The 16,783-nt window shown below is 34.6% G+C and overlaps 1 protein-coding gene across 1 annotated transcript in view; it reads right to left on the reverse strand.

The window, feature by feature from the left end:
- Positions 1-16,783, reverse strand: part of LOC136326085 (uncharacterized) — a 1,428,423-nt gene that overhangs the window by 376,054 nt on the left and 1,035,586 nt on the right. Inside the window, exons 2-3 of the mRNA XM_066261474.1 lie at positions 7,704-7,751; positions 6,850-6,897 (exon numbers count right to left, since the gene is read on the reverse strand). Coding sequence (XP_066117571.1) covers positions 6,850-6,897; positions 7,704-7,746 — 91 coding nt within the window. The 5' untranslated portion in view covers positions 7,747-7,751. The remainder of the gene's footprint in view (positions 1-6,849; positions 6,898-7,703; positions 7,752-16,783) is intronic.

The following is a 16,783-nucleotide window of genomic DNA, read 5'->3' on the forward strand; positions in this document are numbered from 1 at the left end:
AACTATCACAACTATACTCTATAATTTCCTTTAGTATATATTGTGTGAGCCTTGTGAGCCTACATAAAGTGTGCTCCATCAGCCTTTTTAAGACAAAAACTAACCCAATTTATGTGTATATAATAAATGAATAGAAAAACTTGATTTACAAGTTGCCAACACAAAATAACACTGTCACCTGCAAAGCAGTTTTATGTATTATAACCTCCATATAAACACAGCAATTGAGAAAACCCTTCATCCTATTAGGAATTCTCATTTGAGGCACCCTTAAAAACTGTATTATCTACATGTGTCCAGTCCTACTTCTGCTTATATTTGTCATGTTATCTGTACTCTTAAAATAAGCATACATGCCATTATCACATTTGTGACAGGTTGTTTATCTAAGTACGGAAAATTGAAATATGATATTTCCACTTAGAACTCTAAGGTCTCATCAGGGAGGGGTATAAAAACCAAAATAATTTCTATATCTTTACCTAAATACTCAAATCGTTCAGCTGATGATTTGTAATGTCCTAAAAAGAAGAAAAAAAATAGAAATAATGTTAAAAAGAAGTAAAAAATAGTAAAGGTTATAGATCCCTAAATTAATAAGCTTTTTTTTTTTTTTTTTTTGTATTTTTCTGAAGCTGGAAACGGGGAGAGACAGACAGACTCCCGCATGCGCCCGACCGGGATCCACCCGTCACGCCCACCAGGGCGACGCTCTGCCCACCAGGGGGCAATGCTCTGCCCCTCGGGGGTGTCGTTCTGCAGTGACCAGAGCCACTCTAGCGCCTGGGGCAGAGGCCAAGGAGCCATCCCCAGCGCCCGGGTCATCTTTGATCCAATGGAGCCTTGGCTGCGGGAAGGGAAGAGAGAGACAGAGAGGAAGGAGGGGGTGGGGGGTGGAGAAGCAAATGGGCGCTTCTCCTGTGTGCCCTGGCCAGAAATCGAATCCGGGCCCCCCGCACGCCAGGCCAACGCTCTACCGCTGAGCCAATCGGCCAGGGCCTAAATTAATAAGTTTTTATCTTTGCTTTTGTACAGAATCTCACATAATTTTATTTTCTTTACATAAATTATGTTAATGTTTCTCATTTAAAGTATTATCATAAAATATTATAAATTTATATTTAATGTCATGTCTTCTTCTCCAGTAAGATTTCCTGTGACAATATTCTGTGGTATAGCATGCAAATTTATCATTGGTGTATTGTTAATAATAGCCTATGGTGTAAAAGAAATTCTACTTACAATTAAAAGATACAGAAAGGCTTAATAAATGATGTAGAGGTTATTCTGTAATATAGTGAAATTTCAACATAATAAGGCCCATTTATGAAAATCCCATAGCTAACATCATGCTTAAAAGTGAAAGTCTGAAGTTTTTCCCTTAAGGTCAGGACAAGACAGGATGACCATGTTTGCCATTTCTATTCAATATAATAGTGAAAGTTACAATTAGAGAATCAAGCAAGAAAAAAAGCATCCAAATTAGGAAAGAAGAAATAAATTATCTCTGTTCTAGATGACATGATGTTTTGAAGTACAAAGCTGAAAAGATTATACTCATAGGCAGGCAATCACATCATTCACCTGTTGCAACTAATAAATACATTTTATTAAAGTTACAGACTACAGAATTGACAAGTAAAAATCAGATGCATTTCTATATAGTAACAATGATCAAATCAAATAAAAGTGTAAAAGAAAAACACAGTTTAGTTACAATAGCATCAAAAAGAGTAAACTACTGAGGAAGAAAACTTAACCAAGTTCCTGTAAGATTCTTACATTGGAAACTATAAAACATTGCTGAAAGAAACAGAAGATAATATAAATAAATGAAAAGACATCCTTTGTTCATACATTTGAAGATCTTATATAGTAAAGATGTTAAACTACACAAAGCAATCTACAGATTATACACAACCCACATCAACATCTTGAATATACATTTTGCAAAAATAGGAAAATCTATATGTAATTCATATGAGATCTCAGGGACTGGAAATAGCCAAGACATTCTTAAAATGGAAGAGCAAAGTTGAAAAAACTCACATTATCTGAATTTAAATTTACTCAAAAGCTACAGTAATCAAAACACAGTGGTACAGCAGAAATACAGACACACCAATGGAATAGAATACAGAGCTCACCAATAAAGCTTCACATATATGGTCAAACGATTGAATGAAAGGGTGCAAAGAACATTAAATTGGGAAAGGCCAATCTTTTAACAAATGGTTCTTGGAATACTGAATATGTACAAACAAACCAATGAAGTTTGATCCTTATCTTACATCATATACAGAAATAAATTCAAAATGAATCAAAGAACTAAATAAGAGCTAAAACTATAACACTCCTAGAAAAACACATAGAGGACAAGCTTCATGATGATAAATCTGACAATGATTTCTTGGGTGTGACACCAAAAGTCCAAGTGACAAAGGAAAACCTAGATAAATTGGACTTCACCAAATTTAAAAACAATTATCAATAGATTGAAAAGGCAATCCATAGAATAAAAGAAAACACCTGCAAAGAATACATCTGATAAGGAATTAATATCCAAAATGCATAATGAACTCCTAAAATTTAGTAATGGAAAAAACCCCAAACAAAAATGTGCAAAGGACATGAATAGATATTTCCCCAAAGGAGATATACAAAACACCAAGAAGCACAGGAAATATGACCAGTAATCAATAAAAACCACAATGCAAATAAAAACCACAGTGAGATACATTAGCATGGCTAGTATCAAAAACAGGAAATAACACGTGATGGTAAAGAGGTAGAGAAACTGGAACTTTGTGCATCACTGGTGGATATGTCAAATGATGCAGTTGCTATGGAGACCATGTGGCTGTTCCTCAAAAAGTAAACAGAGAATACCCACATAACACTGCAGCTCTACTCCTGGGTGTGTACCCCAAATTGAAACAGGCCTCAAACAGGTCCTCAAATGCCAATATTCAGATAAGCATGTTCAGAATTGTCAAAAGTTTAAACAACCCACGTGTCTATCATCAATGAATGGATAAAAATGTGGTATATACAAACAATGGAATATTATTCAATCATAAAAAGGAATAGAGTTCTGACACATGCTACAGGGTAGATGAACCTTGAAAGCCTTACACTAAGTAAAATAAGCCAGAAGTGATTGCAGTTCTGTGAGGTTCTTAAGGTAGTCAATTCCCAGGAAATTAAATAACAATTGTCAGGGTTGGACAGGGGCCAAAACGGATGAAAAATTGTTGTTTAATGTGTATAAAGTTTCAGTTTTAGTTTTGGATGTACAGAAGTGATGGTTGCACAACAGTGGGAATGTACTTAATGCCCCTGACATGTGCCCATGAAATGGTTAAGTGGTAAAAATAAAATAAAAGTTGATCTGTAGAAATTAGCATAGAAAGTGGCTTGAACATTTCTGAAAAACCAGTGTTCTGACAGAGATTAAAACATATCGCAGCAGTACAAGGAAGCATAAAAGATGTGGTGTAGGCAGAGTTCAAGGGAAGAGAGACAAGAAGAACACCTATGAATTTAACGTATGATAAAAACTGGCACTTCAAGCAGTTGGATAGAAGAGACAAAAAGTGTATATACCAAGGTCAGATGTAACAATGATTTAAGTGCAAAGAATGCAACAAGGGGCCCTGGCCGGTTGGCTCAGCGGTAGAGCGTCGGCCTGGCGTGCGGGGGACACGGGTTCGATTCCCGGCCAGGGCACATAGGAGAAGCGCCCATTTGCTTCTCCAACCCCCCCTCCTTCCTCTTTGTCTCTCTCTTCCCCTCCCGCAGCCGAGGCTCCATTGGAGCAAAGATCGCCCGGGCGCTGGGGATGGCTCCTTGGCCTCTGTCCCAGGCGCTAGAGTGGGCAGAGCGTGCCGGGTGGATCCTGGTAGGGTGCATGTGGGAGTCTGTCTGACTGTCTCTCCCCGTTTCCAGCTTCAGAAAAATACATAAAAAAATTTTTTTAAAAAGAATGCAATAAGGACATATGTTTGAAATTTTTATATGATTTTACCATGGGGATGAACTCCAATTTTCACAATAGATACTGAACACACATAGCCACTAGAGAGAGAAACTGATACATCTAACTAACTATTAATGTAAAATTTCTGCACATATAAATGTCACAGATAGAAAATGTTAAATAAATATGGTATATATTGAAGCCATCATTAAAAATGTGGGAATAGGCCCTGGCCAGTTGGTTCAGCGGTGGAGCGTTGGCCTGGCATGCGGGTGTCCCGGGAAGGGCATACAGGAGAGGCGCCCGTCTGCTTCTCCACCCCTCCCTGTTCTTCATCTCTGTCTCTCTCTTCCCCTCCTGCAGCCAAGGCTCCACTGGAGCAGAGTTGGCTCAGGCGCTGAGGATGGCTCTGTGGCCTCTGCCTCGGGTGCTAGAGTGGCTCTGATTGTAACGTAGCTATGCCCCAGATGGGCAGAGCTTCACCCCTCCGGTGGGCGTGCCAGGTGGAACCCATTAGGGTGCATGCAGGGGTCTGTCTGGCTGCCTCCCTGTTTCCAACTTCGGAAAAATACAAAAAAAAAAAAAAAAAAAGGAAAAAAATGTGGGAATAAGTGTAAGTATAATCCCAATATAAGATAGATAGTAAATGTAAAATATGAGAGTTTAGAAAAATATGAAGAGCATGATTCTATTTTTGGTTACCAACAACAACAAAAAAGAACACTGAAATATGTGTATGTATACACATACAAGAATATTAATGTACAGAAGCAGATAAAAAGACACTTAAACTATTAAGTGATTTTTTTTTAGTGAGAGGAGGGGAAATTGTGTGATGAACTCCCATATACACTCCTACTGGGATCCCATCAATTCTCATCAATTCTTGTCTGGGGCTGATGCTCTATTACTGAGCTATTTTTAGCACCTAAGGCCAATGCTGGAACCATCCAGCTATCCTCAGCACTGAGGGTCCACGCTTGAACCAAGTGAGCCACTGGTTGCAGGACCGGAAGAGGAAGAGAAAAAAAGAAGAGGAAGAGGGAGAGGGGAAAAGAGGGAGAGGGAGGAGAAGAGAAGGGCATAGTTTCTTCTCTTGTGTACCCTAACAGGGAATTGAAGCTTGGACATCCATATGCCAGGCCAACACTCTATCCACTGAGCCTACCAGCCAGAGCTACTATTAAGAGATTAACTCAGATAATGAATTAGAGAAAGAGAAGACAATATTTTGCTCTGTATATTTTTGTAATGTTTTAATTTTTATGAATTTATATTTGTGTACTATTTACATAATTAAAAATTATATAAACTATATCCAAACATATAAACTCTTAAAAATATACTCACTAAAAAATAAGGCAATGAAAACTAGTTAAAATGTTAACTTCATGTTAAAAGTGTATTGAAATTTTAATGAATTCTGTCAAATCAATGAAAAAACATTTTAGAAACCTAATTAAAAAATGAGTAAAGAACAAGAATAAATAAAAGTGGACCAAAACAAGTTTAACTTCATTTATAATTAAATAAGTGCTAATTTACACATAAAATTATTTTCATCACCTTATGAAGTTATTAAAAATATGAATAGGATAAAGAGTTACTGGACCTGGTTTAGTTCTTTTTGGAACAATAGGCTTGACACCTGGAAACATGAAATTGATTCCATTTACCAACAATACAAAATTAGAGATTTAATTTGATTTTTACTTTTTAAAAAAGATTAATTATTTCTCTAAATAAAAAATACACATGCTGCCCTGGCCGGTTGGCTCAGCGGTAGAGCGTCGGCCTAGCGTGCGGAGGACCCGGGTTCGATTCCGGCCAGGGCACACAGGAGAAGCGCCCATTTGCTTCTCCACCCCTCCGCCGCGCTTTCCTCTCTGTCTCTCTCCTCCCCTCCCGCAGCCAAGGCTCCATTGGAGCAAAGATGGCCTCTGCCTCAGGCGCTAGAGTGGCTCTGGTCGCAACATGGCAACGCCCAAGATGGGCAGAGCATCGCCCCCTGGTGGGCTGAGCGTCGCCCCTGGTGGGTGTGCCGGGTGGATCCCAGTCGGGCGCATGCGGGAGTCTGTCTGACTGTCTATCCCTGTTTCCAGCTTCAGAAAAATGAAAAAAAAAAAAAGAAAAAAAAAAAAAAGAAAAAAAAATACACATGCTTCTCTATCTTTACAATTCCTCTTCTGGGAGTTAGTTACCCTAAATATAAATATATAGCTATACAAGTACATATGGATTTTGCATAAGACTGTTTTGTATTCTAGAATGGAAATTCAGATTAACTAATAAAAATCATAAAAATAATGTATTCAAAATGAACATGTTTCTCTACGAAATTAACTGTCCAATTTGTATCATACTACATATTTTTAATCCTTTGGTTTTCTGCTTAGTATTTCACTGTTTTCCACACTAGAACAATTATATCTACCTTATCATCATTACATGGTACTACGAATTCTTTTTGTTTAGTTTTGTCTAACCGATAAAAGATATTTGACAGTCACCGGAGGAATTTTAATTTTTGATAATTAAGAAAAGATCTCTGTAGTTTATCGTTTTATAAACATTTCCTCACAATTCTCTCTTCGTTGAAACACTAGAAGTATCAGTGTTTTATAAATCCTTTATGATACAGTTATGGTTAACTCATTTAAAAGAGCAGATCAACAAACCCGGTATCCCACAGTGCATATGCTCATGAGGACCCTGTGAGTAAACATGGGTGGGTCGATGAATGTAAACTTCACATGCAATCTTAATGTATCTGTCCACCAAAAGCCATCTGTTTCCTCACAATACATTCATTTTTACGCATCACCTTATGACATTATTAATAATATGAATAGAAAAAAGAGTTACTGGACCTGGTTTGCTTGAAACTGGAGTTATTTCTGGAACAGTAGGCATAACACCTGGAAACATGGAATTGATTACATTTAATAACAATACAAAATTAGAGATTTAATTTGATTTATCTTTTAAAAAAAAGATTATTTCTCTAAATGGAAAATATATTATTTTCTTACCTTTACAATTTCTCTTCTGGGAAGTTAGCTAAATATATATCTATACAAGTACATATGAATTTTGCATTAGAATGTTTAGGATTCTAGAATGTAAGTCCAGAAATTAAGTAATAAAAATTATTAAAATAATGTATTGAACATAAACATATGTATCTCTAAGAAATTAACTGTCCAATTTATATCATACTACATGTTTCTTCCCTTTTGTTTTCTGCTTAGTATTTCACTGTTTTCCACACTAGAACAATTATATCTACCTTATCATCATTACATGGTACTACGGATTCTTTGTGTTTAGTTTTCTCTAACCGATAAAAGATATTTGACAGTCACCTGAGGAATTTTAATTTTTGATATTAAGAAAAGATTCCTATAGTTTATTGTTTTTATAAACATATCCTCACAATTCTCTCTTTGTTGAAACACTAGAAGTATAAGTGTTTTATAAATCCTTTATGATACAGTTATGGTTAACTCATTTAAAAGAGCAGATCAACAAACCTGGTATCCCACAGTGCATATGCTCATGAGGACCATGTGAGTATACACGGGTGGGTCAATGAATGTAAACTTCACATGCAATCTTAACGTATTTGTCCACCAAAAGCCACCTGCTCCCCACAAAACATTCATTTTTACCCATCACCTTATGACATTATTAACAATATGAATAGAAAAAAGAGTTACTGGACCTGGTTTGCTTGAAACTGGAGTTGTTTCTGGAACAGTAGGCATAACACCTGGAAACATGGAATTTATTACATTTAATAACAATACAAAATTAGAGATTTAATTTGATTTATCTTTTAAAAAAAAGATTATTTCTCTAAATGGAAAATACATTATTTTCTTACCTTTACAATTTCTCTTCTGGGAAGTTAGCTAAATATATATCTATACAAGTACATATGAATTTTGCATAAGAATGTTTTGGATTCTAGAATGAAAATCCAGAAATTAAGTAATAAAAATCATTAAAATAATGTATTCAACATAAACATATGTATCTCTAAGAAATTAACTGTCCATTTTGTATCATACTACATGTTTCTTCCCTTTTGTTTTCTGCTTAGTATTTCACTGTTTTCCACACTAGAACAGTTATATCTACCTTATCATCATTACATGGTACTACGGATTCTTTTTGTTTAGTTTTCTCTAACCGATAAAAGATATTTGACAGTCACCTGAGGAATTTTAATTTTTGATAATTAAGAAAAGATCCCTGTAGTTTATCGTTTTTATAAACATATCCTCACAATTCTCTCTTTGTTGAAACAGTAGAAATATCAGTGTTTTATAAATCTTTTATGATAAAATTATACTTAGCTTATTTAAAAGAGCAGATCAACAAACCCTGTATCCCACAGTGCATATGCTCATGAGGACCATGTGAGTAAACACGGGTGGGTCGATGAATGTAAACTTCACATGCAATCTTAATTTAATTGTCCACCCAAAGCCATCTGTTTCCCCACAATACATTCATTTTTATGCATCACCTTATGACATTATTAACAATATGAATAGAATAAAGAGTTACAGGACCTGGATTGCTTGAAACTGGGGTTGTTTTTGGAACAGTAGGCTTAACACCTGGAAATATGGAATTTATTACATTTAATAACAATACAAAATTAGAGATTTAATTTGATTTTATCTTTTTAAAAAAGAGATTATTTCTCTAAATGGAAAATATATTATTTTCTTATCTTTACAATTTCCCTTCTGGGAAGTTAGCTAAATATATATCTATACAAGTACATATGAATTTTGCATAAGAATGTTTTGGATTCTAGAATGGAAATCCAGAAATTAAGTAATAAAAACCATAAAAATAATGTATTCAAAATAAACATATGTATCTCTAAGAAATTAACTGTCTAATTTGTATCATACTACATAATTTTTATTAGTTTATTTTTTGTTTAATACTTCACAGTTTTTCATATTAAAACAATGATATTTATCTTGTCATCATTCTATGTTACTATGGATCCTTTTTTCATAGTCTTTCCTCAATGATGATAAAATATAATTGACAGTCTAAGAAGAAATTTTGATTTTTGATTTTAAGAAAAATACCCTGTAGTTTATCCTCCTTATATACATTTCCTCACAATCTTCTCTTCTTTGAAACACTAGAAATATCTGTTCTTTTATAAAACCTTTATGAAATACTTATGGTCAACTCTTTTGAAAGAGCATATTAACAAACCCAGTATCCCACAGTGTGTGTGCTCACTAGGACCATGTGAATAAACATGGGTGGGTCAATGAATTTAAATGTGACAAGAATCTTAATGTATCAGTCCACCAAAAAAGCATTAGTTTCCCTCCAAAACCTTATAACATGCAACTAAAGTACTCAAGGAAGCTACCAGTTTCCAGGTATAGAGGAATTATAAAAAGATGTAATTACCATGTTAATTAGATGGTAACTCCCCTTATTCCTTTAAAATGTTAGGGCAACAGAAAATATACAAACAAATAAGAGCTAGTCATTTAAATTTGAGATCAATACCCTTATGTTTAAGAGGAAACTAAGCCCAAAGAAATGATGTTACTATAAGAAGCAGAGCCAAACTAAAATCTTGTGTGAGGTCTAGTCAGGCTAAGTCTTCCCAATACAGTCCCCTCTTGTCCACATGGAACAAGATACTCATCCCTGCCCGGGAAACTGGATAATACTGAATCATATTATATATGATGTTTTTATTGTATATACACATTTATAATAAAGTTTAATTCATAAATTTGGCAAGATAAGTGATAACACCATTAATAAAATAGGATAATTATAATAATTTCCTATAATAAAAATATGTGATATTCTTCTCAGAATATCATATTGTGTTGCACGTTCCCTACTCCTAGTGATGATGTGAGATGATACAGTGCCCACATGATGCGAAGTGAGGTGAATACACTGAGCCAAGGGATGATTCTCGTCTTAGGTGGGAAATAGTGGGACAGTGTGAGAAGTCATCATGCCACTCAGAATGGCAAGTAACTTATACTTATGAATTACTCTTTCCTGTTATTTGCATTAAATATTTTCACACCAGATTTGCAGGCAATTGAAACTACAGAAAGTGAAACCACAGATAAGTGGTGACTGCTTTATAGCTCTTGCCCCTTGTTCCTGCTGAAATCAAAGAGAAGCCAGAGATTGGAATACAGAAAAATAATTCCATCTACCATGTCAAAATAACCTGCAGAGCAGAGCAGCTGATGAGTAGTCCATCCATGAAGTCCTCCATTTCATTTCAATAAATAAGGACTTTTTCTGTCTTTCTGTTGATGTGAAATTTACTTTCTATTGCCAAAAAAATAATCAGTAAAAAGAAAAAGGCTAATTACATGAGGCAGGGAGAGGTGGGGTCTTGTTCTAGGACAGCAGAGATTTCCCAATTTAAAAGGTACTACATAAAAAGAATAAAATCGGTTGTGGTCCAGGAAATAAAACATCATCCTGGATCACAAAGATAACCTGTAAAGGTGTCAACAGATAATTTTAAAAATAATAAAATAGCAATATTAGCGACATAGAAAACATATGTGTTAAAAAATATTAGCCATGGCCCATCCTCTTCACTAATATTAACTGGAGTGATGCTGTAAATTAGATATGAGCTTCCTTTAAGAGCTTCCTATAGGTCAGGTGTTGTGCTAAGTGCTCGAAATACACCCCATTTTAACTTTACTATTAACCAGTGATGAAGGAATTACATCATTTTATAAGTTAGTAAACACCTTAAAGGTTTATATTACTTGTCTAAGTTTGTACTAATGTCTGTGGACCATGGCAAATAGTTTTAGAACCACAAAGTATAACGAATAGAATGGTTATAAATATGTTCTTCCTCCTTTCTTACTAAAAATGCCAAATGGGTGTAAATCATCAGATATTTTTTTTAAATATTTATTTTTATGTTATTTATTCATTTTAGAAAGGAGAGGGAGAGATAGAGAGAGAAGGGGGAGGAGCAGGAAGCATCAACTCCCATATGTGCCTTGACCAGGCAAGCCCAGGGTTTCAAACCGGCGACCTCAGCATTTCCAGATCGACGCTTTATCCACTGCACCACCACAGGTCAGGCAATCATCAGATATTTAAAGAATTTAAAAAATCAGGATCCATTTAAGACTTTTGAAAAATATGAGCAGATTGCTACTAAACCTGAGACACTGAAAATTGTAGGTTTTGCACTGGGAGGTCTGGACATGGAAAAGAAAATGAAGACAGGAGCAACTACTTGGTAATTATTACTTTTGAAAATTTATATAAATCTTGCCTTTAGATTTCAACCTTTTTTAGGTATAAATTACAGAGCTTCAATTTCCTCTGATATATGATTGTGATCCATTGTTCCACATGAGAAATACCAAACAACAGCAATTTAGACACCATTGTGATGTACGTAATGTGCTGAGACTCTATAAAATAAATTATGTCATACATCTGTCATGAAAATTAATATGAGACAGGAGTGACGTCATAGAAATGTCACCGTGAGGACAGGAACCAAATAATCTCCCCAAAATTTCAACAAGTTCAACAACCAGAAACAGAAAAATCTATCCTTGGAGCATCTGAGAGTTCCACACCCAGAAGGTGAACTGGTATCATGAAGACCACTCTCAGATGCCATTAAGAAAAAGGAAATGAAATACCATGCATACAAAAGAAAGAGAAGTAACACAGATAGATATGGAAAAAATCTATGGAGAAAAAATTTAATATATTGGAAACCTTGGAGCTAAATGACAGAGAATTTAATATAGACATCCTAAAAATACTCAGAGATATTCAAGAAAACACAGAAAGGCAATTTAGGGAGCTCAGTAAGCAACTCAATGAACACAAAGAATATATTACCAAGGAAATTGAAACTATAAAAGCAAATCAAACAGAGTTGAAAAACTCAATTCATGAACTGAAAAACAAGGTAACATGCTTAACTAATAGAACAGGCCAGATAGAAGGTAGGATTAGTGAAATAGAAGACAAGCAACTTGAGGCACAACAGAGAGAAGAAGAGAGAGACTCAAAAATTAAAAAAAAAAATGAGAAAGCCCTACAGGAATTGTCTGACTCCATCAAAAAAAAAATAACATAAGAATAATAGGTATATCAGAGGGAGAAGAGAGAGAAAATGGAATGGAGAATTTATTCAAATAAATAATAGACAAGAACTTCCCAAGACTGTGGAAAGAACTAAAGCCTCAAAATCAAGAAGCAAACAGAACACCGAGTTTTCTTAACCACGACAAACCTACTCCAAGGCACATCTTAATGAAAATGGCACAATCCAATGACAAAGAAAAAATTCTCAAGGCAGCCAGGGAAAAGAAGAATACAACATATAAAAGAAAAGAAGGCCTATTAGATTATCATCAGATTTTTCAGCAGAAACTCTACAAGCTAGAAGAGAGTGGACCCCAATATTTAAAGTCCTGAAAGAGAAGAACTTTCAGCCAAGAATACTATACCCTTCAAAGTTATCCTTCAAGTACAAAGGAGAAATAAAAACATTCACAAATACAGAAAAGATGAGGGAATTTATCATCAGAAAACCCCCACTCCAGGAAATACTAAAGGGGGTTTTCCAACCAGATCCAAAGAACAAAACAAAACAAAACTACAAGTAAAAGCTCCACCAAAAACACAATAAAACCAAATTTAAACAGTGACAACAAAAGCAAAAAAAAAGAAAGTGGAGAGGACAGAGATTAACAGTAGCAAAAGACGATGAAGTGCAGAAACACTCGCAAGATAGGGTACTACAATGAATATGGTAGGTACACTTTTCATTACTTAATGGTAACCACCCTTGAAAAAACCACCTCAAAAGCACATGACTTAAAAAAGGTAGCAACAGAGGAAAGAAGAATGGAATACAAACAAACAAAAACAAATGATAGAAAAACAAAAGAGAAGAATCAAACAAGATACAAAACTAACAGAAAGCAATTTATAAAATGGCAATAGGGAATCCACAAGTGTCAGTAATTACACTAAACATAAATGGATTAAACTCACCAATAAAAAAACACAGAGTAGCAGAATGGATTAAAAAAAAAATCCAACTGTATGCTGCCTACAAGAAACACATCTAAGCAACAAGGATAAAAACAAATTTAAAGCGAAAGGCTGGAAAACAATACTCCAAGCAAATAACATCCAAAAAAAAAGCAGGCATAGCAATACTCATATCTAATAATGTTGACTACATGATAGCAAATGTACTCAGAGAAAAAAAATGGTCATTTCATAATAATTAAGGGGATTCTGAATCAAGAAGACATAACAATCCTTAATATATATGCACCAAACCAAGGAGCACCAAAATATATAAGACAGCTACTTATTGACTTAAAAACAAAAACTGACAATAATACAATCATACTTGGAGACCTCAATACACTGCTGATGGCTCTAGATTGGTCATCCAATCAGAAAATCAATAAAGATATAGTGGCCTTAATCAAAACACTAGAGAACCTGGATATGACAGACATCTACAGGACACTTCATCCCAAAGCGACAGAGTATACATTTTTCTCTAGTGTACATGGAACATTCTCAAGAATTGACCATATGTTGGGTCATAAAAATAACATTAGCAAATTCAGAAAAATCGAAGTTGTACCAAGCGTATTTTCTGATCATAAAGCCTTGAAACTAGAATTCAACTTCAAAAAAGAGGAAAAACCCCTACAAAAATGTGGAAACTAAACAACATACTTTTCAAAAATGAATGGGTCAAAGAATAAATAAGCACAGAGATAAAAAGATATATACAGACAAATGAAAATAACAATACGACATATCAGAATCTCTGGGATGCAGCAAAAGCAGTGATGAGAAGGAAGTTCATATCACTTCAGGCCTATATGAACAAACAAGAGAGAGCCCAAGTGAACCACTTAACTTCACACCTTAAGGAACTGGAAAAAGAAGAACAAAAACAACCCAAAACCAGCCAAAGAAAGGAGATAATAAAAATCAGAGCAGAAATAAATGAAATAGAAAACAGAAAAACTATAGAAAAAATTAATAGAACAAGGAGCTGGTTCTTTGAAAAGAGCAACAAAATTGACAAACCCCTGGCAAGACTTACCAAGGAAAAAAGAGAAAGAACTTATATAAACAAAATCCAAAATGAAAGAGGAGAAATCACCACAGACATTGTAGATATACAAAGAATTATTGAGATTACTATGAAAAACTTTATGCCACTAAATTCAACAACCTAGAAGAAATAGGTAAATTCCTAGAACAATACAACCTTCCTAGACTGAATCAAGAAGAAGCAGAAAGCCTAAACAGACCTATTAGTAGAGAAGAAATAGAAAAAAACCATTAAAAACCTCCCCAAAAATAAAAGTCCAGGCCCAGACGGTTATACTAGTGAATTCTATCAAACATTCAAAGAAGACTTGGTTCCTATTCTATTGAAAGTCTTCCAAAAAATTGAAGAAGCAATACTTCCAAACACATTTTATGAGGCCAACATAACCCTCATACTGAAACCTGGCAAGGACGGCACAAAAAAAGAAAATACAGACCAATATCTCTAATGAATACAGACGCTAAAATACTAAACAAAATACTGGCAAATCGAATACAACAACATATTAAAAAAATAATACATCATGATCAAGTGGGATTCATTCCAGAATCTCAAGGATGGTTCAACATACGTAAAACGGTTAATGTAATACACCATATCAACAAAACAAAGAACAAAAACCACATGATCTTATCAATAGATGCAGAAAAGGCATTCGATAAAATACAACACAACTTTTTGTTTAAGACACTCAACAAAATGGGTATAGAAGGAAAGTATCTCAAATTGATAAAGACCATATATGATAAACCATCAGCCAACATCATATTAAATGGCATAAAACTGAGGACTTTCCCCCTTAAATTAGGAACAAGACAGGGTTGTCCACTCTCTCCACTCTTATTTAACATGGTGCTAGAAGTTCTGGCCAGAGCAATCAGACAAGAGAAAGAAATAAAAGGCATCCATATAGGAAAAGAAGAAATAAAGGTATCACTTTTTGCAGATGATATGATCCTATACATCGAAAACCCCATAGACTCCACAAAAATATTGTTTCTATTACTAGAAACAATAAACAAATACCGTAAGGTTGCAGGATACAAAATTAACATACAAAAGTCCATAGCCTTTCTATATACCAACAATGAAATATTAGAAAACAAACTCAAAAAAATAATCCCCTTCACGATTGCAACAAAACAAATAAAATACCTAGGAATAAACATAAAGAATGTAAAGGACCTATATAATGAAAACTACAATATAAAGCATTGTTAAGGGAAATCAAAAAAGATACAATGAGATGGAAAAATATTCTTTGTTCGTGGATAGGAAGAATAAATATAATCAAAATGGCCATATTACCCAAAGCAACATATAAATTTAATGTAATTCCCATCAAAATCCCTATGACATTCTTTAAAGAAATGGAACAAAAATTTATCAGATTTATATGGAACTATAAAAAACCCCGATTAGGCAAAGCAATCCTAAGGGAAAAGAATGAAGCTGGGGGCATTACAATACCTGACTTCGAACTATATTATAGGACCACGAAAATCAAAACAGCATGGTATTGGCAGAAAAATATACACTCAGACCAATGGAACAGAATAGAAAGTACAGAAATAAAACCATATATATATATGGTCAAATAATTTTTGATAAAGGGGCCAACAACACACAATGGAGAAAAGAAAGCCTCTTCAACAAATGGTGCTGGGAGAACTGGAAAGCCACATGCAAAAGAATGAAACTCGACTACAGCTTGTCCCTTTGTACGAAAATTACTTCAAAATGGATCAAAGACCTAAATATAAGACCTGAAACAATAAAGTACATAGAAGAAGACATAGGTACTAAACTCATGGACCTGGGTTTTAAAGAGCATTTTGTGAATTTGACTTCAAAGGCAAGAGAAGTGAAGGCAAAGATAAATGAATGGAACTACATCAGACTAAAAAGTTTTTGCTCAGCAAGAGAAACTGAGAACAAAATAAACACAGCCAACTAAATGGGAAATGATATTTTCAAACAGCTCAAATAAGGGCCTAATATCCAATATTTACAAAGAACTTATAAAACTCAACAACAAACAAACAAACAATCCAATAAAAAAATGGGAAGAGGACATGAACAGACACTTCTCCAAGGACGAAATACGAATGGCCAATAGATATATGAAGAGATGCTCATCTTCATTAGTTATTAGAGAAATGCAAATCAAAACTACAATGCGATACCACCTAACACCTGTTAGATTAGCTATTATCAATAAGACAGGTAATTGCAAATGCTGGAGAGGCTGTGGAGAAAAAGGAACCCTCATTCACTGTTGGTGGGACTGTAAAGTAGTGCAACCATTATGGAAGAAAGTATGGTGGTTCCTCAAAAAACTGAATATAGAACTAATTATGACCCAGCAATCCCTCTACTGGGTATATACCCCAAAAACTCAGAAACATTGATACGTAAAGACACATGTAGTCCCATGTTCATTGCAGCATTGTTCACAGTTGCCAAGACATAGAAACAACCAAAAAGCCCTTCAACAGAAGACTGGATAAAGAAAATGTGGCACATATACACTATGGAATATTACTCAGCCATAAGAAATGATGACATTGGATCAGTTACAACAAAATGGTGGGATCTTGATAACATTATACGAAGTGAAATTATTGCAATAG

The sequence above is a fragment of the Saccopteryx bilineata genome, chromosome 2, assembly GCF_036850765.1.
Source record: "Saccopteryx bilineata isolate mSacBil1 chromosome 2, mSacBil1_pri_phased_curated, whole genome shotgun sequence".
NCBI classification, from domain to species: Eukaryota; Metazoa; Chordata; class Mammalia; order Chiroptera; family Emballonuridae; genus Saccopteryx; species Saccopteryx bilineata.